The 22,579-nt window shown below is 35.0% G+C and overlaps 3 protein-coding genes across 4 annotated transcripts; 1 reads left to right on the forward strand and 2 right to left on the reverse strand.

The window, feature by feature from the left end:
• Window positions 1-1,250: 1,250 nt before the first annotated feature.
• Window positions 1,251-10,350, reverse strand: LOC127100641 (KH domain-containing protein At4g18375). Of its 2 annotated transcripts, none has more exons than XM_051037884.1 (8): window positions 10,199-10,350; window positions 9,277-9,912; window positions 7,391-7,882; window positions 5,368-5,607; window positions 4,527-4,796; window positions 2,182-2,237; window positions 1,940-2,036; window positions 1,251-1,752 (listed from the first exon to the last, which is right to left on the reverse strand). In XM_051037884.1, the coding sequence occupies exons 2-8, from the start codon at window positions 9,880-9,882 to the stop codon at window positions 1,621-1,623; spliced, it is 1,893 nt and encodes a 630-aa protein (XP_050893841.1). In that variant the 5' UTR covers window positions 9,883-9,912; window positions 10,199-10,350; the 3' UTR covers window positions 1,251-1,620. The 2 variants fall into 2 exon arrangements, with proteins under 2 accessions (XP_050893841.1, XP_050893842.1); XM_051037885.1 differs by having other exon boundaries at window positions 10,213-10,344.
• An 8,241-nt stretch (window positions 10,351-18,591) lies between these two features.
• On the forward strand, window positions 18,592-21,780 carry LOC127104387 (deoxyhypusine synthase). Its single transcript, XM_051041572.1, has 7 exons — window positions 18,592-18,939; window positions 19,039-19,206; window positions 20,104-20,322; window positions 20,563-20,649; window positions 20,836-20,941; window positions 21,030-21,265; window positions 21,372-21,780. The coding sequence occupies exons 1-7, from the start codon at window positions 18,727-18,729 to the stop codon at window positions 21,447-21,449; spliced, it is 1,107 nt and encodes a 368-aa protein (XP_050897529.1). The 5' UTR covers window positions 18,592-18,726; the 3' UTR covers window positions 21,450-21,780.
• On the reverse strand, window positions 21,777-22,561 carry LOC127104389 (uncharacterized). Its single transcript, XM_051041573.1, has one exon. It carries the CDS (start codon window positions 22,394-22,396, stop codon window positions 22,043-22,045), a length of 354 nt encoding a protein of 117 aa, XP_050897530.1. The 5' UTR covers window positions 22,397-22,561; the 3' UTR covers window positions 21,777-22,042.
• Between the last annotated feature and the right edge of the window lie 18 nt (window positions 22,562-22,579).

Below are 22,579 nucleotides of genomic sequence, written 5' to 3' on the forward strand. Positions count from 1 at the left end.
TATATTGTAGAAAGAAAGATAGAGAATGTGCTCCATCACATTTAAAAGGGGAATGGAGCTTTGAGCACACCGACATAAAATCAAGTCAACAAATAATCTGGATGAGACAATGTTTCACTAGAACATAACAGTATGCTAGGGAAATGCAGCTCAAATAAGATTATCAAATGCATCCTAAAAATAGGCACACTATACAGAAAGCAATATCTGAATAAACCTAGGCTAATGCAAACAGATTTTAATTTTGTTTTGGGTGAAATCGCTGAAAATTGAATTGTATATTGACAAGGACATTAACTCTAATCCAAATTTAGTTGGGAGCAGAGATAGAGATCACTAAATAAATTTCAGAGCCATCCCCTTTAAAGAATTTAAGAATCAAATGAAACAATTTTGAATCATATTGGAAGAGATTAACACAATAATGAGAAAGCCAGCAGTTGTGAGGCATTGTTCAGCTGTCAAACTGAGTTTCATGTGAGGACTTGTAAGGGCTCAAAAGTCAAAAGGCCAACCAGAAAGAAAATCACACTCGGGGTCGACATACATTGTGGTCTAACCCCTATAATATGTGGCAGGAACTAAGTATGCCTAGCCAAGGGGTATCCAGCGCAAGACAGGTAAGAAATGAAAACACATACACAAGTTAGGAAATACACTTCTCAGATAAAAGTATGAGCAGTGCTATATGGCAAAAAAATTGCAAGTCTCTCATTATAGGGTTGTTGTTGGATAAGACGTAGGAAGGAGGAGGATACCACTCACCCGTCAGTCAATGGTCAAACGATATTAACACCGCCAATTCACGATGCTTTTCTGTGATTGTTTTTTGTTTTCTGACACACCAAGGAAGAAGAGGAGGACGCTGTATCCTCCTGCCTCTGCATTTATCTTCTCTGTCTAAACGAATTTCTTTTATTTGACAAAATAAGATCGGTCTTACAGCATTACTCTACGTATATAATAAATCACGCTTGCTGAGATAACAAGGAAATGGTTATATCTAGTTGCAAATACCCTCATGCACGGCAGAATTGCAAGATACAGAAATAGAATCAGGGGAAGAAAACGATCCAGAGTATTCTGAAATTCTTCAGATTCACCACACAACTTCCTTGTTTGACCAAATTACTTGCATTACCAAGAAAACTAGACAACGGAGATTACTAGAGACTCGACATCTCATTTGCATTAGTATGGCAGATATTTTCAGCAAGAAAGCAACATAAGAGGGTGAGCCACCAGAAACAAAATAAAAACAGCGCCCTGGCTTTCCTCTGAAAATAATTTATGGAGATAGAGATGACTCCACAGTAGTCTAAGACAAACATTAAGAAAGGACAGGCAGATCCATGATTTCTAAGATAAAACAGATGAGAGTAGATAAAGAAAATTAAAAGGAACGGAATTATTATTCCTACATACAAAACCAGAAATGGATTATCAAGCGCAATCATGTTAGCCACTGATGTGGAAGAAACAGGATCCAAGTTGAAGAACCCTAGAGAATATTGTCTCGACCAACAGAATAACTTTACGGAGCTAAGGAGATGAACAAGGACATGCTTCAAAAATTAAACCTTTCACCTTCTAAACCACCCCAGAAAGAACTTCAACAATTCAGGTGGACATAATAAATGCCTGGATCAAGTTTTCAGCTGCACGTTTCTCTTCAAGTGTGCCAGATATTAGGGCAATGCGATCACCACGGCCAGATTTAGTGTCAGAAATCTCTACTCTTGCTCCTGAAATCTGGTGTTAATCAAGAAGCCATTAAGTAGACATCAAATGAAGAAAATTTTGCATGCATGTATTACTAGGATATGGGAGAGTAAATAGACTAATATCTCATTATAAGTATAAACGAATTCAAAAGAAATGAATTGCCCTTGTCTTGCAATAGAATAAATGATAGAAAATCAAGATTGCATGGACCAACCTTCCTGATATTGGCTATATTTGCCCCTCCTTTACCCAACACTTTAACAACAGCATTAGCAGGAATCAACATATCCCGAGTTGATGGGGGAGGCAATCTGTGCACAATAAAGGTACAATAAAAACACAAGCTCAATTAACAATTTGACATTGGATCATTTCATATTAAGTTAAGGAAAGAAAAATTAGGGGTTGTGCATGTTTGTTTGGCCTAAACCCATGTTTATAAAAATATATACTAACCCTCCATAAGGATTGGAAGCATATGAAGATATAGATCCATAGCCATGTTCCCCCATCTATTAATATAGAATCAAACATAAGAAGATATCAGTAACATAGATACAATTTGAAACAAAACTGAATATAGATATGGAACAAAACAGGAAGGAAATTGAGATTCACTGCAATTTATAAGCATTTTGCACTAGAAAAGAAATGCTCCAAGCAGAACCTCAGAGGTAAAAATACTGAATAGAAGGAACGGTTTTAACAAACCATCTCTTCAACTACCTCCATTCAAATAGTAAATAAGAAAAAGCAAGCAATACTATTTCATCCATTATATTCAAACCCAGCTAACTAAGGAGCCATATGATAAAATTTAACTGTGCATTGTAACAAATGTTTTACTTTCCCTGTATTATACAATGGGCGCATTAAATTAAAGATGAGAAGATTAAATATTAGTCCTTAGATGAAATAATTAGTTGAGATCCCGATTTCCTTAAAACTGCACATTATGTCCCTTCTCTCGCACGCGAAGGTAAAGTTGAGGTGCCAGTAAATGGAGGTGCTTACAGAAGGTAAAGTTTTAAAACCAATTATTATCAAAGTGGTTTATTTGATCCAAAGACAAATGTATAATCCTCATACCTCCCTTTATATGCCCCCATATGTATATATAATCTTTGAATATTAGGATTCTTAACATGTCACGGATCTTACATTATATGTAGTCATACTGAGCTAAGCTTGCACGAGAAAGAAAGGATGGGTTTTTTACCAGTTAAACCTAATTATTAGCATGATGAAGAGTCAGGGAAATCAACATTTTCTAACAGTATAGGGTGATAAGCGCGCATGTCCTAAAATATCCCAAGCAAAAAGCACTAACCCTTAAATTTGAAGAGTTTTCTGAAAAATTTGAAAGCATTATGAGGTGCGGCACTGTAGGAACCAAGACATCACTATTTTGGCCGCTATAAAGGCCACGATACTGAACTACTCTGCTACACAACTATAGCCTGCAATTGACAGAACTAATGGTGCACATAGCAATTATGACATAATTGACACATGAATAAACAAAAAGGTGGGCAGCACAAGAGAACTTTACCCCTTTCACATTATATTTATAAACTGTGACCTATGAAACGCTAACACAACATTCACTAGACATCAAACCATTAAAAGCACACGCATCCATCCCACCTATATCCTTCCATCGACAGAAACCTCCCTTTTCAGGTCAAGAAATCATTGTCTTTCTTAATCTTCTGTCTATGTTATACATTTTTCAGTCTATCCCTAGGGCAGGCAACACAACTTGCTCCTTTCACTTTTTAAACCATGACCCATGAAACAAAAAGGCGACATTCATCAACCCTCAAGCACTTAACAGCATACACTCTTATCTCACCTCTCCACTTCCATATCTGGCAATCTTCCTTTCCAGATGAAAGATCCATTGGCTTATCTATTATTGTCTTTTTTCAAGTTAGTTAGCATATTTATTGGCCTATCCCTTTCATATTTATTTTTCTTCTATTCTATTCAGTCACCTTTGGTTAAATCGATTTCCTGTCTTTGTTATTTATTTTGGGTTCTCTGTTATTCTATTCTGTCAGATTCTCTTATTATTCTTTTCAGCTATTCTTCCCTTATATATTCTTGCATTCTATTATTAAGTTTATTGGGAAAAACCCAAGTCGCACATTGGTTACAGATATAGCCCACAAAGGGTTTATATAGAGTGGCACCCCTCACCTTACAAGCTGGTTTTGTAGGGATGAATTAGGTCAAACACTAATTCTATCAAGTTGGTTTTGTAGGGATGAGTTAGGTCAAACTCCAATTCTATAAAAGTTCAACTAGTTTTCTATCAATTTATTGTTACTTGAACTCTATGGCTTTTAAGTTACTTTCTATTTAACTTATGCTACGAGACCTATGACATTGTATTTTAAGTTTAAGAACTATGTTAATTTTAGTGGATTCTACATGTTCCATGTTTTGATTTTATTATAAGCTGGTTTTATGCGACACTTTTTGAATGTATTATCTGGTTATGTCTATCTGAGGCTACAAAGCCATCAGCCAGCCAGTTATGGCATATTTTTGGTTTGCCACCATAAACTGTCATTCACCACTAGTAACAATAACAGAAATTTAACATGAAATAGTTAAAAATACTATCCTTCTCCGCATGCAATATATTGAATAATTCTAGAACTTTGATTTGGAAAACCCAAATAAATAAATAAGATTTATAAAAAGTAAAAACAAACCATGATATGCCTGCAAGAAAAGTATCATAAGGCTAGTTACGGAACAACCATATGGAACCCCAAGAGAGAGACACATACCGGCAGAGACCCGTATCCATAGAGGCTGCTTGAAGAAAACATGCCTAGACCAGTTGCACCTTCAGCCCTCTGATCATAAACCAGTGGAGCAGCAACAGAAGGAATAGAAGGCAGCATAGATGGGAATGAAAGACCAGCACCACTTGAGTAGAAGGATTCGCCTCCTGTAGAAGAATTATGCCCAATGTCCTTTTCTCTCAATACATCATCTCTGAGTCTTAAGATAATCTGGATTAGTGCATCTCTTACACAATCAACAGCACCACCCACCTAAAAAAGAACATTGAATAAAATAAATTTCATGAAATGGCTTGTAATTTATTAGTCACAAATTTGCTTTTCAACATAGTTTTTTTCATCCAACCATGTTTGGTTATCGGACAAAATACGAGAGGATATGAAATAACTGTAGCAGTTACGTTTTATTATTAATTGTCAGCTGTGGTGTATTTTTGTCAGTAATAAATAGGGAAAGACGGGGAAAGTTAAGGGGGGAAATCATCAATTGGTTATTCGGAGGGAGACTAAACTCTAAGATTCTTGGAAGGGAGAGACCGAGACTCTCAAATATCTTGGAAGAGCGTATAACCTTGTAACTTTACTATCATTGTCTTTGTCTCTCTAAACTTTCCTTTATGTTATGGTGTGTGATTGTTATCATAAATATATATCCTCTGATTAAGACAATTCTGCAGAGGAACTATCCTATAAATTATGTTCTTATCCTACTTCATTCGAACATAGATACCAGTTCTAAGCTTTACTACCAAATGGCCTTACTGAATAAATATACTAATGAAACAGGAAAGTGATAAAGATTTCTTTGGCTTATTGTTCAAACCTCAACAAGTTCATCATTGACATCTGCACGTTTTGGCTTATCACTTCTAGAGATTCGAATATCTGCCCCAGTTCTCTTCCGAATTTCATTTATGATAGAACCACTTTTACCGATAATACACCCTATCACTTTGCATGGAACTAGAAGCCGAATTGACACTGATGTATCATCTTCGTCGCTTATCTTCCCTTGTATCAGTAGAGCAGCTTCAACTGCCATGGATTTCAGATCACTGGGCGACTACAAAATGCATAAAACACATGAACATTTTCCACTAGATGATAAAATATGACAAGATATTCAATATATATCAGGAGAGGGATAATCTCCACCAAAGCATGGATAATATGGTAATTTGCACTATCCAGTCCACAAACTAGAAAATCAAGCATAAACCTAATTATGAAAGGCAATTATTGAAGAACTTTTTGTGTTGAATAATATTATTACGGCTCTAACATTACTTACTAGAAGTCTAGTACACCTCTTATAAAAATAAAATAAAATGTCCAGTACACCTACACTGGTTGAAATTAACAGTATACGTCTAAGGCTAAGAGGGAGAAAAGTAAAAATACTTGAAGCATGAATAGTGATAAAGAAACTGCATACTTTCACTGCCACATCACAGAAATGTCAACACAATGAAATCAACATATTTTAATTTAGCTTTAACTAACATCCAGGAACTCCACTCCCTCTCACCCCCAGGGAAAACAAGAGTACAAATCTTGTACTGCCAATATTTGCAGAAGAAGGCCCTTTGTTTCCATTGTCTTCTTGATCCTTTCTAAGTGGATTCGTGAATGAGTGAGTATTAATCTTCGTAGTTTCAAAGGATGGATCCACTGGCACTTGCCACTTAGCAAAGAGTGATTAACTAGTAACGACTAACAAGTAATAAAAACAAAAAAACTACTAAATATCTCTAGCCACAGATCTTTTAGTTAATGAGGTTATATCCGTCATCCAAAATTTATCACTCAGTAAAAATAATAATTTTTCTGTGAAAATAAATTAAGAGTTCACCAAACAAGTTAGTGGCAAACCTCGTCAAGATATTTACGATAAACCTGATCAAAAATGTTTGAAGAAAACAAAACTTATTTATAATGATTTAGACTGTAAAATTGTTTATGGAAAAAATAAGGAAATAGTTTCAAAATAGGTTAATAAAATCTAAAAAAAGAAATGAGGGCTCAAACAATTCAGAAAATGCAAACAAATATACAAGCTTTCGACAAATTCCAAGAACGAAATATTTGATTCCTCAGTTCAGTAATCAAGTTTTAACTGATTTTTCTCTTACTTGTTTGTAATTCCAAGAACTACTTCTATAAAAATTACCACAACATAAAATGGATACGAAAGATCCCTGACGGGAACCGAGTTTAAATACCAAAGATATCAAAAAACACTTCAAATCAACGGAGTTCATTAGTGAAGGAGTTTGAGTTGTTTCCTTATGGTGATTTGAGAAAACAATCCGAGTGTACATCCTGATAGTGTTTATATTCTATGTAGCCTATGAATACAATTTGACGGCATCGAAACTTTGGCAAGAAAAGAGAGGTAAATTAGCTATAAATAAGTAGTGGATAACTAGATTGAACATGCGATGACAGAGTGCAGTGCACTAGTGGACCCAGTGTTGAAATTTTGTTTTTATTACTGTTTCCTTGTTTAAGCTATTCACTTTTGCTCAAATTAATTGAAAATAATATTTTCTGGCTGCGTCCGTAACGGTCATTTTACCAGTTGTAACAGCGTTTTGTCACGGTTTTGTAGGTGATGTTTTTTCACCTCTTAAAATGGGGGAAACGGTAACAACCATTGTCCATACCACTTTGTAACGGGTGATATGTACCGTTCCGCAATTTAAAACCCCGGCTAAAGCATATTTGTTATTAAGTTTCACAAGCAAATAAGCTATTCAGGCACGTATTATAAGTATGTCACAAACCCTACAAAGAACAACACCTGCAATGATTGAGTTTATCAATAAAAATGGAAGATGGCACACCTCTGTTGCAGTTATAATGATCAAACACTCTTCGTGATTGGCCTTGGTATCGTCAACATCAATACGAGCACCACTTTCCTGCCTCATACTTTTAATTGTACTCCCTCCCCTTCCAATGACACGGCCAATCCTGTCAGTGGGGCATAACATTCTGATAGTCAACTCCACAGACAGAGAAGCGTCAACACCGGACATTACTGGAAGGGAAGATGAGTACAGAGGCCATGTATTTCCTGCATCAGCATATCCTTGCAGATCATGTACATTTGTTGCGCCTAAAAATTGGGGAACATGTGCAGACGAGATTATAGGATCTGAAGCTGGGTACAGTCCACCATGTGGAAAAATTGGAACTTCGGAGGGAATGATAATACTGGGTGAGGCTTTAGGTACATTTGTGTCGAGAGAGATGTTCTCCTTGGGACCAAACTTGTACATAATAGAAGAAATTGCAAATAGTGCCCTTTTAACTGCTTCTGATTCACCAGTGATCTACTCAAATAAAGCAAAAATGTAGAAGTAAGATAAAAGTTCACTGCAAAAGAACTTGTTTTAAAATTCCAAAAAAAAATAGTTAAAAAATGGTTAGAAAAAGATTTAGAAATTGCAGTATCTTCTAAGATACTGTGAAAATGAATTTCACATTCATATTGAAGTAGCCATCAAATGTGGTTAACAATTTTCTTTAAGCAAAAGCACAAGTCCAGCATCAAAAATATTATTGACTCTACCCCTGTATGGGTTGCTTCTTAGGATGATCCAGGATGTGGAGTATGCAATAATAAATCGTGCACTCATTAGCTTATTAGCTACCAATTGAATAATAAATTGGTGCATTCATTAGCTTATTAGCTCAAAAGACTGGAAATTTGGTTTCTTCCTTTTACCAAGTTAAAGAGTCACACGTGTACCTTAAAAAAAGGTTTGCACTTTGTAGCCATTGAGGTCATTCTTCATAGTCCTGGATCTATCTAATACTACTATGTTGTATGGTTTAATTACTATAACTTTAATCACAATGAAATCATTTTATTCTCGAGAAGAAACAATGATTCCACTATGATCACTATGTCTAATAAATTTTAGTTTATTTATTATTTTCTAATACTTGATACATGAATATGACCAGCCAGAACAATGAGAGTCAGATGCCAATGTAACACGTGACAGCGTGATGCTTAAATGTTAAATGTGAGAGAATGTGAACCCAGGATTTTAGGATCAAATAGAATTTTAGAAAAGAAGCAAACATTAACCCTGCATGTTAATGCATCTATTCCAGATTTCCAAGTTACTTGCTGCATCAATAAAAATAGAGCATTTATTTGCTTCTTCAAACAAAGGAATATGTTTCAATTCAACAATATGAAAGTACAGCTTATAGTTTCAGAGATTATATTATACAGAACAAGTATTCAGAAGGGGATACAGGATAGCTATAATTGAAATTCTTGAAATCCAATAAACACGTTTCAAAAAAGTAATGTACATTGACACCTTTGTCTCTTCACTTGCACGGTAATTAGGAAGCAATGAAAAATGGCTATCCTACATCCATATTATGTTTACATATAAATAATATATAGGGACAAAATCGTACGCTAGTATGAAAAAATAAAATGCAAGCATGCATAATAGAGTTAGCACAAAATCGCAAAATTGATATTGTTAAATGCTTATTATTTAGAACTACCAAGACAAATTGTATAGCCTTTAATTGCCATTAAGTTTACCATTTACCCCTATCATAAAATATTATTGGCATCAGTCTGTTTGTGGTTAGATGCTACGTGCCAGTGCTTCAATCATAATGAGAGAGATGGTATGAAGTATGAACCCATGCATAAATCATTCAGCATTAAGTTAATAATATTCAATATACTTACCGATACAAAATTATCAAACTCCATAGCACATGAGTGTGTTGGTTCAGTTGCATCTTTGGCAGTAACCTGGACATTTGCTCTTGTCTTACTTCTCAGCTTTTTAATAGTAGCCCCACTCTTCCCTATGATATTTGCAGACTGGCTTGAGGGAACAAGAATCTGACACTCATCTTTATCGTTCCGTTTCCTATTATTATTTTTATCAGAATCTTTAAGAGCTTCAATGGAATTCAATATAGCTACATGAACCTTAAGAAGAGCATCCTGGGCAGCACATAAAGGTTTCCTATCATCGAACTCATCATCAATCTCAATCTCCTCCTTCTCCTTAAGATTACAATAGATTGTTATAACTCGGTCTTTAGCACCAGGAAATGCATCCACAACCTTGACTTTTGCCCGGGTCTCCTGCCTAATTGAATTTATCACTTTCCCATTCCTTCCAATAACACTCCCAATAACCTCTACAGGACATAGTATCCTATAAACAACCAATTCACCGTTGCCCTTGTCATTGTCATTGTTTTCATTCCAGCGTCTCTTTTGATTTTTTCTGTCCCCATCATGGTCTCTCTGCGAATGATAACGTTTTCCAGTTTCAACCATTTTACAAAGTTACAAAATAACACACAATTCCTGAAAGCAAAACAAAAAATACTCAGACACATCCATGGCCAGTGAACGAAACAACTACAAATAGCAAGATTCATCATTAACTACATAAGAAACATGGATTGAAATGACAAAAGGAAATTGTAGCAAAATGGTTCAATTTATCCATTACAGATTACACTTTCAGTTCAAGGAAAAGATAGTAGATAATAAACCAAAAATTGAAAACCCTAGAACTGAACTGAGAGGTAATGCATAAGCAGAGAAATGCGTCAATAGGATGAACGTGTGTAAGGAATATTGAATTAACCTGACGATGCTCACAGAGAAAAATAGGGCAGTTAAAACCCTAATCCTAGAGAGAGAGCGCAATACAGAAATCCCAGAAGAAGAACAGTACCCTAACCAGGCTCTCCGTCTTTTTTATCTCTGCGTGTTTCTTTTGTTTTTTTTTTCAGTGATTTTTTTTTCACTAGAGATTAAAAAAGATTTTATAAGATTTTACATCATATATAAAAAAACTTGTGATACTCATTTAATATTTTTATAAATTTCAAATAAATTTAATTAAGAGAATGTGAGATTTCTCATAATTTAAAATATATATATATATATATATATATATATATATATATATATATATATATATATATATATATATATATATATATTAGTTTTTAATAATTTATAAATTTTAATGAATTCTTCAAATGTGTAAGAATTTTTAAAATATATTCTGCATCGATCAAAAAATCATTTACGAGTTAAATCTACCGTGTTGATCTGGTATACAATTTAATAAAGCATTGTCCAACAAAAATCTTTCTAATGAGAGAAGATGGTTATTTCTACCATCCCAGGAGATTTTAACCGTAAAGCACATTTAATGGTCATCCGCAAAGAACGACGGACAAATAGCTAGTAGGCATCATATCAAAGGAACAAGTTTTAAATACAATTTCATTTCGTTTTTCTTCTTCATATATTAACTTGAGTGTTAGAGTGGTAGCCTTGCAGGTACCCCCACTCCACCGCATCAAAGGTTGTAATTCACTTTCACCTCGTTCAAACTTCTAATTTCTAGTTCCGGGACAGAACAGTGGCACCGTCTGTGGAAATTGACTCTTGATTTCCTACAATTTCCACAAACCCGCATTCGTTATTCGACTTTTGCAATTCGTAACTCTTTATGATCACCTGAGCAAGTAATCGTAATCGAACACAAAGATCTATCTTTTTTTATTCTACTTATCACAACTCTAGTATCATTTTTTCAGGATTTTTGGATCACCAATTTTCATTTTCAACATATATGGTTGGATCTAAGGCTACCAGATCCACCACCACATGGAAAGTTATCGTTGCTGCCTTAGCAGCAGGTAATCCAACGCCTTTTCCTCTGTCACAGATCCTAGAGCAGTAGTTTCTTCACATCCAGATCCAAGTCTAGCTTCACAAATGGTCATATCAGTTCCAGTCAATCTAGTGAAGACTCTTGTTTCACTTCCAGCTATGCAACATGAAGTCTTACTTGGGTTTCACATGTTACAGGAAACTTCGGCGTACAAGGCGCCAACAAGTTACCGAACAAAGTGTTTGACATTATTTGACAACAAAACTCAAATTCTATTGAATAAAGGCTTAAACGCCTTTAAGAGAGCATCAACAACGCTTCTTCCTGCAAGAATACAATTCAAGAAGTTACTTTAAGAAAGAATCATGTTGTGATCCCGAAACCAGTTAAGACAAAGGAAGATGAGACTCATTTGTCAAAGGATCGACGCAAAAGTAAAAAACATAAAACTCCCCCTCCGAGTCTTGGAGGAGACCAAGGAAGTTATGCTTTGACCCCGATTTAAGCCAAAAATCTATCCATATAAGGTGCATCTAAAACATCCATTGTCAGTATAAATCTTGAAAACCAGAATCCCAAAATCTATGGAGAAGTCACCTAAGCTAATCAATTATGACGGAAAGGGAGATCCTAATGAACATGTTCAACTCGTAGATGAAGGATTGAGTTACATTGGTGTTGACGACGCTTCTAAGTGCAAGTTGTTCACACTAACCTTAGTCAGACCAACTTGATTATGGTTCAACGGCCTTGATGGATGCTTTGATTTCTAGGCGGAATTTTGTAAGAGGTTTTCGACACAATTCACGGCCTGAAAGTGACATTTTATCACTGATGTCGCTTTAACAGGGATTGTTTAAAGGAAGAAGAAAAGCTTGTGGTCGTATATCGATCGGTTTACTCAAGTCTCGATTGAAGTAAACGTGGCTCAATAAGACTTTCAATGCTGGATTTTTTAGAACGACCTTCTGAGCGGTCATCCTTTGAGGCAAAAGTTGGGGAAGAGAAATGTTAAATTTGTCCAAGAGATGATAGCCATGGTTGAACCTTTTTATGATTTTGGAAGATAAATTACCAAGCTCCCAACAAATATTAGGGAGAAAGCATAACCGTGGAGCTCAATGTTACTTTTGTCGTCCAACAACTTTGTAGGATGGGTATTCGTCCTCCAAAAACTTTTTCTCCGATTTTTTTCTGCATATTTGAATTCCTCTCGATTTTTAACTAAATTTTGGCTTTTAAATTTCCAGAATTGAACATGTGTAGAAGAAATAACATCAAAAACAAATTTGCAAATGAAATTTTGGATCAAACAATTGCAAGTGAAGAAAATGAAATGCATATTTTTCTCTTTTTTTTTCGAACCTCTCTAAATTCAAAATTCCACAAGTAAAGAGCAACAAATACTAAATTAAAGTCATCTCACACCTATCATAATGTTTATAACCAACTAACAACTTAATATTAAACAATTTTTAGAACAAATGAATCTAAAACCTCAAATCTTCAAGAACAACAAGAACACAAAAGACATGGAAAAAAAATTAAGGACAAACATAACCATTTTGTTATAAGTTCTGAATACCACATGATATGAATTTGAATGCTCTCATAGGATTCAAAGGTCTAACCAAATGATATGACTTCAACAAAGTATCAAATAGAAGGAGAATCACAAATAAGAAAATATGGAGTAGAAAACAAATGGAAGAAATTGTCACACTCCACAAAAGAACGATAAGATCAATGTAGAATTACCACAAGAGTAAGAGGCTCTTGATAAGATTCAAATTTGGTTCATAGAAGAACCTAAAGAGTATTTCTTTAAACTCACATAAAAGTGTCTTTTTTATATTTTCCAAAACTTACCGAATATTACACCATAAAACACATATATAGTATAAAATAAAAAGACATGGTGCCTAAGATGCACACAACTAAAGACATGGTGCCTAAAATAACAAATTTTTAGGTACACACATAAACCAAACTTAATTTTTAACTTAAAGTATTGTTATTACATCCAAAAATAAAATTGTGTCTTAAACTAATTATATGACCAAGATATTAGAATGATATGGATCAATTTTGTCATGTGACTTAAAACTAAGAAAGTTAATAGCTTGTTGATCCAATTGTGACTTTAGCTTTCTAGTCTTTCCTCTAGTTAATGGTCATTTTCCTCATAGCTCTTAAATATCCTTATCATTAGCTTTTATGTCGGGTAGGTCCTCATCACTTTAAATCCAACCACTACTTGAAAGTGTAGGAGTCAGTAATCTAGAAATTCAAGAAATATGAGTTGAAGTGATGCTTGATCGGATCAGATGCAACGGATTTTCATGTTCAATTTTGGAGGCCTTGGTTCGGTGATATGAGAAAGTTAAAAATCGGTGGATTGAAAAGCAATCATGGGATTGTAGAGAATGTAGGAATCAGAAGTCGATTCCCACAAACGACGTCATTGTTCTATTTGAGAATCATAAATGAAGTAAGGATCAGAAGTGATAATAGTTCTGAGTTTTTGGCACGGTGGAGAGGGGGTGACCTACAAGGTTAGAACTCCAACTATCAAGTCAGTATGTGAGAAAGAATAGTTAATTTAAATTGTGTTTGAAACTTGTTACATGAATTTGGCGCATTCTTTATGTATGTAGTATAGACAAAATAATTAACTTGCTATTAGTTATGAGTGAATTATGGAGAGTCGTTGGATACACCAGAGGCTTTGATCTCCTGCGTTTGCTAATAGGATGATTCTCGTGTGATTAGAAGGTTTTAGAAGCAGTGAAGTTCTTCCTTGGTGGTCGGTTGGGGTCGATATGGTGGACCCATAACAAACACTTTTATACTTGTGAGAAAGGTTGGGCTCGCAAACCAAAGCTAATAGTTATGGATACTATAATCAACATTTATAATGTCATTAGGTTATGCAAATACCAATATAAGTTCCAAGGCAAATGTAACTCTATTGGTGTTATGTCAAGTGCAAACTTGGTTGGTAAAAAAACTTCTCTTCATAGATATATTTCCATCAAATATTTTGAACTTATTAAAGCCTTTAAAGTCAAAATCAACCATCCAAAAACTTATCTGATTGAAGAAGTTTTCTGGCATCTCCATTTCTTAAATGGATCAAATGCAATTTAGATGGTGCAACCCCCTAACAATACTAAACTTGCTGCCAGTGTTGGAATTTTTAAGGACAAGGATGAAAAATTTTTTTGTGGTTGTATAATCAACAATGAAATCGATATTGCTTTAAACGCATAACTGGTTGGTTCTATATAGGCAATTGAGATAACATTTCATAAAAGGTGGCATCACCCTTGGCTCGAGTGTGACTCAAAGCGAGTAACATTAGCTTTCAATTCTCAAAAACATTATTCTTTGGAAATTCAAGAATAAATGCTCAATTGCTTGAGAATGATTAATGAAATACAATTTTTCTTCTTTCATATTTATCATAAAGGTACCCACTAAGCAAATTTTGGTTTATTAAGTTTTATAAATATTTGGTGGAATCATATCTCAACTTTTATTAGAACTGATTTCGTACATTGGTATCGATTCTTTTCGCTTCTCTTAAGTGAGAGAGTTTGATTTGCCGCCCTATTTTTTATCTATTGTATCTCTTTCTTTTCATTTATAATATTTGGTATTAATTTTTTTTTGTATATTTATCCTATAACAACTAACAAATCCAAAAAATAGTTTGGCTAATATAAATTATTGATTTTTTTACTCAAATAATCAATTTTTTCAAAAAAAAAACTCAAAATAACCCACTTTTCAGTTTAATTCTCAAACTACCCCACTTTCAGAAGAAAAAAAACGTTAAGACATAGGTGCCAGATGAATTGGTGTCTACCCTTAATTTTAAAGAGGGGACGCTAATTGAATTGGCTACGACACTTGGTGCCGTCAATCCAATTGGCGCCCATGTGTATAAAGTGAGAGGAGACGCCAATTGGCCTGAAGCCTCCGTGTATTGTATATATTTTTTTGTATAAATAGATGTGTTGGTGATTCATTTTTCTACATCTCTTTTCATCATATTGCAGACATGTTTCTGGATGTGCTGTTTTGCTCCAAGCATGTGGTTGGTCCAGACTACCGTCTCTAGCGTCCGTCAACCACAACCCGTTCACATTCCCGTACGCACAAAAGTAAGTTCTTAACAATGGACTATATTTACTTACTTTACCGATTATTATCTCTAAAAATATATTTACTTTTTTGGTGCAGATAGTCGGCATGTGGTATGAGTTATAACAGATGTCCTAGACACTGTATTATCCAGTATCGAAATCTCTTGGATCACCTTCGACCAACAAATGTATTACCATTAACCTAATTAATTCGTAATAATTGTTTTTTAATATCACTATTTTATAATCTAATATATTTTCACCTTTCAGTTCATTTGGCGTCCATATCTAAACTTGGATCATGATCATGAAATAAACAAACAAGATGCAGCCGTTTGAACTGCATGCACACCGAGCATAAGACCCCCCACTGTGGAGATGAATCATATCGTTTAAATTGCAGTTCGATGTGCTTCAACACATTCCAGATCCCCCCCAAAACCTCGAAGAATGACATCTACGAAAAGTTAACTATCAATTGAACGTTAACCCTTAGCAAAGCTTCGCTAGATCTGAGTGTTGAAAATAGAAGCACCGACAAGACCATGTCTTAACTGACGTTGTGATGCCAACCGAAGAAAAACCAACTTGTAATTATATGGTTTGTTACTGATCAGTTGGATTTGAGTTCCTCGTCGAGGATATGTACTCATACGACCCACGTCAGGTAACTTACACACAAGAAAGTTCAACATCTAACCCCCAACAACATTGCTAGTCCGATTACTCACAACCCTTATTGTAACACCCCGAATAAAATAAGAGAATTATTTTATTTAAGTTAATAACATATTTATTAATTTAATTAAATAAATTGAATTATTGGATTATTATTATTATTATTATTTGGAATAATAATTATTGGAAAATATATAAGTTGGAATAAGGAAAAAGGGTTTTCAGTATTGGTAAAGAGTTTTCACGTGAAACAGAGAAGCGACTGAAAGGTGAAAGGTGGAGAAAAGGCAGAGAGGAAGAGCTAGAGAGCAAAGGTTAAAGAACGGAAAAGCTCGAAGCTTAGAGATTGCCGGATTATCTCAGGTAAGGGGGGTTTATCGTCGTTTAATGGGTATTATAGATTAACATATCATGGGTAGTGATAAGCCGTTGAATTGACCCTAATTGGGATTATGAATGCTGGAAAATTTCGTTGGATGAAACTGTGTTTAGGCTGTAATTGAATATGTGTTTGGGTTAGTTGTGAATTTCCGAACGTATAGCTTTTTACGGAATTGGAATCGGAGGTCCGGAAGTCCTCCAACGGCGAAAAATGCGGAGAACTCTGCATTCTGCCTTGTGTTAGCGCAGGAACTGCTGTTTTGTCTGCGTTTACCGGTTAACCCAGGGCGTTAACCGGTTAACACTGTTATATTTTGTGAAAATGTGCTGTTTTGCCTGCGTTAACCGGTTAACCCAGGGCGTTAACCGGTTAACACTGTTGAAAATTAGAAAAAATTGATATTTTAATGCTGTGAACCTAATTGGTGATTGTCCTGTTATAGTTAATTGTGATGAGTAATTTTGTTGGATTTATGTTGTGAAGTGTTGATACAATTACGTTGATAAGTTGTGTTAAAGTTGTTGAAAATACTGAGTTGTAGGCTTGATGAGCCAAAGTTGATTATAAGTTGATTATGTTGAAAACCTTGTTGTGTTGATATTATTATTTGTTGTCGGAATTGTAAAGTCGTGTATGCCATGTACATTTCATATGCATTAAGTCGGAGCTTTGCTCACACCACGTTGGCCTGGATTGGCAAATTTTAAGTTGAAAGTTGAAGGCTTATGCCTTGATGCCCAATAAAATGGCAATGATTTTAAGTTGGGAGTTTTACTCCGATTGGTACCACATGCATGACGAGTCGAGTCTCATTTGAGTTGCATTTTATGTTGTTATTGAGTATGATATTGGAGTTGATGTGCTGTTACTGAATGTGTAATCAGATTTGGGTGATGAAACATGTTAAATTACTTAGCATTACATGATGATTTATAATGCTTATTATATCGATTGAAGAACTCACCCTTACAACTATTTTTCAGGTAACGAGCAATGAGTTGAGTAGAAGCTTATGCTTGGAGTCTAGTGTAGTCTCCTAAGTGGGTCATGCTCTGATAGATGTAACATCGGGACGGGATGGTTTAATTGTTTTATTGTGGGTTGTTGAACCTTTTTACCTGTAATATGTTATATGTTTGAATGGTTAGTTGATTTCTATCCGCTGCGAATTATGCAAAAGGGTTATTTTGAATTAAATAATAAGCATGACTGAATTTTATGGTGAAATGTGTGTAGTATTGTGTGACACCCTTGGTGCATAATTACTCTGATATATAATTGCTATTGTTATTTTAATTAAATATTTGGGGTATTTTAGAAGGGTGTTACACTTATCCTTCAAAATTTTCGCCCCACAAACAGGCAAGCCTACGACCCTAACATGTCAAACACCTAACCACAATACTAAGAGCATACCTCGTATCACCACCAACAAGTAAATCATCATCAAGACACCCAATATCGTTATACACCCAACACATCACCTTATCATAACCGCCTTAGCCAAAACACTCAACGATCATTTAACACCAACTGTGCCTCCTCCTACTATAGCCAAGAAGCCCAGACATCACAAAACCAAAACATGCAACAACCATATGGCTACCAAACACCACAATAATCATTTCAACCTTTCCTCAACGCATAATTCACACTAATGTCGCCCTTCCTCGACGCAGGTGGTGGTGATGTTTCTGGATCCTCAAATCCTCAAACACCTGGGGTGAATCATCAACGTGGGTTAGAGCCACGCGTTCGGGTAGCCAGGGGATGTGGTACCGGAGGGCGGTTAAGTCATCCCAACGACATTAGTCTTTTTGGTTATCATATGTAAACCCATATTAATATTAATGTCAATTGGTCCGATTTCGACTTTTATCTATAATGTATATTATTTTTTTTTAAAATTACACAAGACATGCATAAGTCAATCCAATTAACGTCACCTCTTTAACTTAGAGAGCAGACGTCACCTTTTAAAAGATAGGTAATTTGGGAATTAAACTAAAAAGTGGTTATTTTGAAAATTAAAAAAAAAATTATTTGAATAAAAAAAAAACCCCAAAAATAGCATATATAAATTGTTTTACCTACGATTTAGGAAGATATAAATTGTTTTACCTATGATTTAGGAACAAACACTACCATAAAAAACCTAAAAAAACAAAGTAAAACCTAGGAAAGTAGTAGGACCGTAAAATAATCTACAGAAGGCGTTGCGACTCCGCTGTTGTTGTGTAACTCGTGTTCCACTTTTGATATTTTGAAACAGAATGAGTGAGTCAAAGCAAGAACAAGACACTGTTATAGCTTCAGTTCATTCAACCGTCTTCAAAGAATCAGAAAATCTCCATGGAAAGTGTCTCCAAATCGAGGGTTACGATTTCAACCGCGGCGTTGACTATCAAAATCTTCTCAAATCCATGCTCACTACTGGATTTCAAGCTTCCAATCTCGGCGATGCAATTCAAGTCGTTAATCAAATGGTTCTTTTCTAACCTATCCAATCTCTCTGTTTTTCTATTTTTCTCACTTTTTGCTTATAAAGTTTTCGTCTTTATGTTTTTTGGAACATGGGGTTGAAGTTAGATTGGAGGCTGGTTGATGAAACTATTGCTGAGGATTGTAGTGACGAAGAGAAGGATTTGGAGTACCGGAAATCTGTTGATTGTAAAGTGTTTTTGGGTTTCACTTCTAATCTTATTTCTTCTGGTGTTAGAGATGTTGTAAAATACCTTTGTCAGCATCACATGGTGAGTGTGTTTTGGTTTTTTCTTCCTAAGTAAAGAATTTCCCATTGACTCATATTCGTTCTAATTAAGATTTTTTCTGGTTTTATAAAAAGTTCTTAGCATCTAAGGTTCCAGGAAGTTGATTTATGTTGGGTATAATGATAGGTTTTGTTTATCAGAATTAGGATAATGTACATTTAGGATAAAGACAGTTTTGACAATTGGTTAGTTTTAGGTTAGGATTCAGATATTAGGGAAGGTAATGCATTTTAGCCTATTTGATACCCTAATCTCTTAGGATTTGGATTTGTGGATGCAGTGTGGTTCTCCTTAAATAAGGAAAAACTTGATTGCTATTAATGTTAAAGTTACATGTTCAAACTTTGATGTTGAACGCTAGTATCAAATCGGGGGGTTAGTTCGGTTGTGCTAAGCTAATTTGAATTTTGTATATGTTGCTTGTCGCTTAGGGAAAAATAAAGATTTGCTTAACCAATTCAGTTGTTTCTTTGCCCTAGATTTTCGTACTGATGGGTGGACTCTCATGCTGTGTGATGGAACTATAAGATTTGTTAGTCTTAATATGTTTTGTGTGTTCCCCTAGAAATATGTTAAACAATAGTATGCATGACTATGAGCTACTATATACATGTATATATGTATCGGTGATGGTTCGAAATTAGCTTAGGTGCTACGCTAAGTATAATATATTAGGTCGAGCATGAAAAGATTGAACTGAGAGATTTCCTATTGCAATATCCTTTTACTAGATATATATTTGAAGTTCCTGGTGGCTTTGATGAAGCTATGGTATAAGCTTATACTTATTGAATTGAACAGTTGCTAAAGAAAGTGTTTTTTTATTATTGATAATGGCATGGTAGTTATGTTATTAATTTTTTTGCATCCCTTCTGCAGGTTCATGTAGTTGTTACAACTACAGGTGGTATTGAAGAAGATCTTATAAAGTGCCTTGCACCAACATATAAAGGAGACTTCTCTTTGCCTGGAGCTTATCTTCGTTCAAAAGGATTGAATCGAATTGGTAATTTATTGGTCCCTAATGACAATTATTGCAAATTCGAGGACTGGATTATTCCTATTTTTGATCAAATGTTGAAGGAACAAAATGATGAGGTATTTTATTCTGTGCTTTTCCTGCGTTACAAAAATAATATGGTTTTTGCGGAGATATTCAAATCCGGACTTTTTCTGGTCTGGAAGACCCTGAGAACACATAATTAATCCGGTCTGAGGGATTAGACTTTTCTTTTAAAAATGACTTACTTAAAAAAAGTGTGAAAATTGCATTTACTCTGCTTTCACTTGGAACTGTTTCCCGTGTTACTTCATCATCTTCTTTATTTATTTTGGTAGAATGTGCTGTGGACACCATCCAAGTTAATAGCTCGATTGGGAAAAGAAATTAATAATGAAAGCTCCTACCTTTACTGGGCATACAAGGCAAGAACGAAATCAAGCTTAGATTTTCAGCAAAACACGTTTTCTACTTCATTTCTGAATCAATTCTTTACACGAGTTTCTTTTTCCATCATTACACTGTTCATTTCCTACCTATCCTTCATTGTGTTACATACAGAATGTTACATGGTTATTTGTGTTGTTGATAATTTCTTTGGTGTTTTACAGAACAATATTCCGGTTTATTGTCCAGGATTAACCGATGGCTCATTGGGTGACATGCTGTACTTCCATTCCTTCCACAACCCTGGTCTGATTGTGGACATAGTACAAGGTTTTTACTTCTTTCTTTCTACTCTTTACTGCATGGATGATTTTTGAAACAATAGGAATCATAGCTAAAATTATCGGTAATTCAACAGATATAAGGGCCATGAATGGTGAAGCCGTTCATGCAAATCCTAGGAAGACAGGCATGATTATTTTAGGAGGCGGCCTTCCAAAGCATCACATTTGCAATGCCAATATGATGCGCAATGGTGCTGACTATGCGGTTTTTATTAACACTGCACAAGAATTTGACGGAAGTGACTCTGGAGCTCGTCCAGATGAGGCTGTTTCATGGGGGAAAATACGAGGATCTGCTAAAACCGTTAAGGTACATCTTATGTAATTTTCCCACTTTTTTTTCCTTATCGGAGTACTCTAAACTTTTGCAGTATTATATCTCTTAAAACTAAGTCTTTTTTATTTCACTATATCAGGTACATTGTGATGCAACTATAGCATTCCCTCTGCTGGTTGCTGAAACATTTGCTTCGAGAACAAAACCTCAACATTGATGAAGGATTACTACTATAAAAGAGAAACAAAGAGAGAGAATTGGAGAAGATCCAATACTGTGTTTGAGAATCTTGATATACCGTTTTGCCACCGGTATTTAACTTGATCGAATTGTTAGTCTTAAGGTCCACTTAGCAGGCATTTTTAGCATTGAGAGAGTCATGAATTGTAGATGTACAAATGTGTAATGATAGTTAAATTTTTATGAAGCTGTGTTTTATTTTATTTTCGAGGTGTTGAAAATTGTAATATCTGGAGCATAGGTCTACTTGGCAATCCAATTTCTGTGCAACTTTGATGTATAAGAAAATCAGAGACATTGCAAGTTCATACTACAATCTAGCTAGCTAATTATTATCTCATTTCATATATACTACAAAGAACACATGGATACCATTTCAAGTTTGTTAGAAACAGAATCAAGAAGCTAATAATATAACTTCAAAAAGTAAACCCCTACATCTCATACATGCACTTCATCTTCTCATGTCTAGATTCACACATACTTTGGCAAAATCAAGGTGAAACCTTCCAAAATCACGGTAACACATGATGATTCTGCCAAAACTGCGACTATAATAGGAGCGATATGCTAAGAAATAAGGTCATGCAAGGAGGGTTGGTAGGAAATAAGAAAGAAAAGCAACAAAAGGACAAAGGCAACACCCCAAGGAGAACCACCAGCTCTATGGATAGCACTTGGTTCAGATCCTGGCATGGGAAAGTTCAACTGGCTACCAGTGGAGAGCCAATGAACAATGATGATTAAAAGCAATGGAGAAATTACCAACAAACGTTGCAGCAGCTCTGATGCAGTAGCCATTATTGCATCATAGATTAAGTAACCAAGAATTCCACAAATGAGGGTAATGGATATCATCAAAAGCCAGTGTTCTGTGAAACTGAAACCAGAAGCTGATGAGCCTTTTGTTACTGAATAAGCCATGGGATTAGGGAGAGTTATGAGTGACTGAGAAGTGGCTCAGAAAATAAAGCACAGAGAGAGTGGACTTATTATGGAGAAAACTTGGTTGGGTACAAATATAGGTAGCTGTCAATTTTTTACAGTATTTCATAAATTTGTGAATAATTGTTTATGACATCAACAGAGACAATACAATAATGTGTT

This window comes from Lathyrus oleraceus, chromosome 7, assembly GCF_024323335.1.
Source record: "Lathyrus oleraceus cultivar Zhongwan6 chromosome 7, CAAS_Psat_ZW6_1.0, whole genome shotgun sequence".
Lineage (NCBI taxonomy): Eukaryota > Viridiplantae > Streptophyta > Magnoliopsida > Fabales > Fabaceae > Lathyrus > Lathyrus oleraceus.

Bases quoted from the DNA above. Each gene is read 5' to 3' on its own strand.
- LOC127100641 (XM_051037884.1), bottom strand. From the start codon at position 9,882: ATGGTTGAAACTGGAAAACGTTATCATTCGCAGAGAGACCATGATGGG. The intron at 4,797-5,367 runs GTTTGAACAATA...GTTCTTTTTTAG, and splicing joins TCAATGATGAACTTGTTGAG to GTGGGTGGTGCTGTTGATTG. The intron at 2,238-4,526 runs GTATGTGTCTCT...CTATATTAATAG, and splicing joins ATGGATACGGGTCTCTGCCG to ATGGGGGAACATGGCTATGG.
- LOC127104387 (XM_051041572.1), top strand. From the start codon at position 18,727: ATGAGTGAGTCAAAGCAAGAACAAGACACTGTTATAGCTTCAGTTCAT. The intron at 18,940-19,038 runs GTTCTTTTCTAA...ATGGGGTTGAAG, and splicing joins TTCAAGTCGTTAATCAAATG to TTAGATTGGAGGCTGGTTGA. The intron at 19,207-20,103 runs GTGAGTGTGTTT...TCCCTTCTGCAG, and splicing joins ACCTTTGTCAGCATCACATG to GTTCATGTAGTTGTTACAAC.
- LOC127104389 (XM_051041573.1), bottom strand. From the start codon at position 22,396: ATGGCTTATTCAGTAACAAAAGGCTCATCAGCTTCTGGTTTCAGTTTC.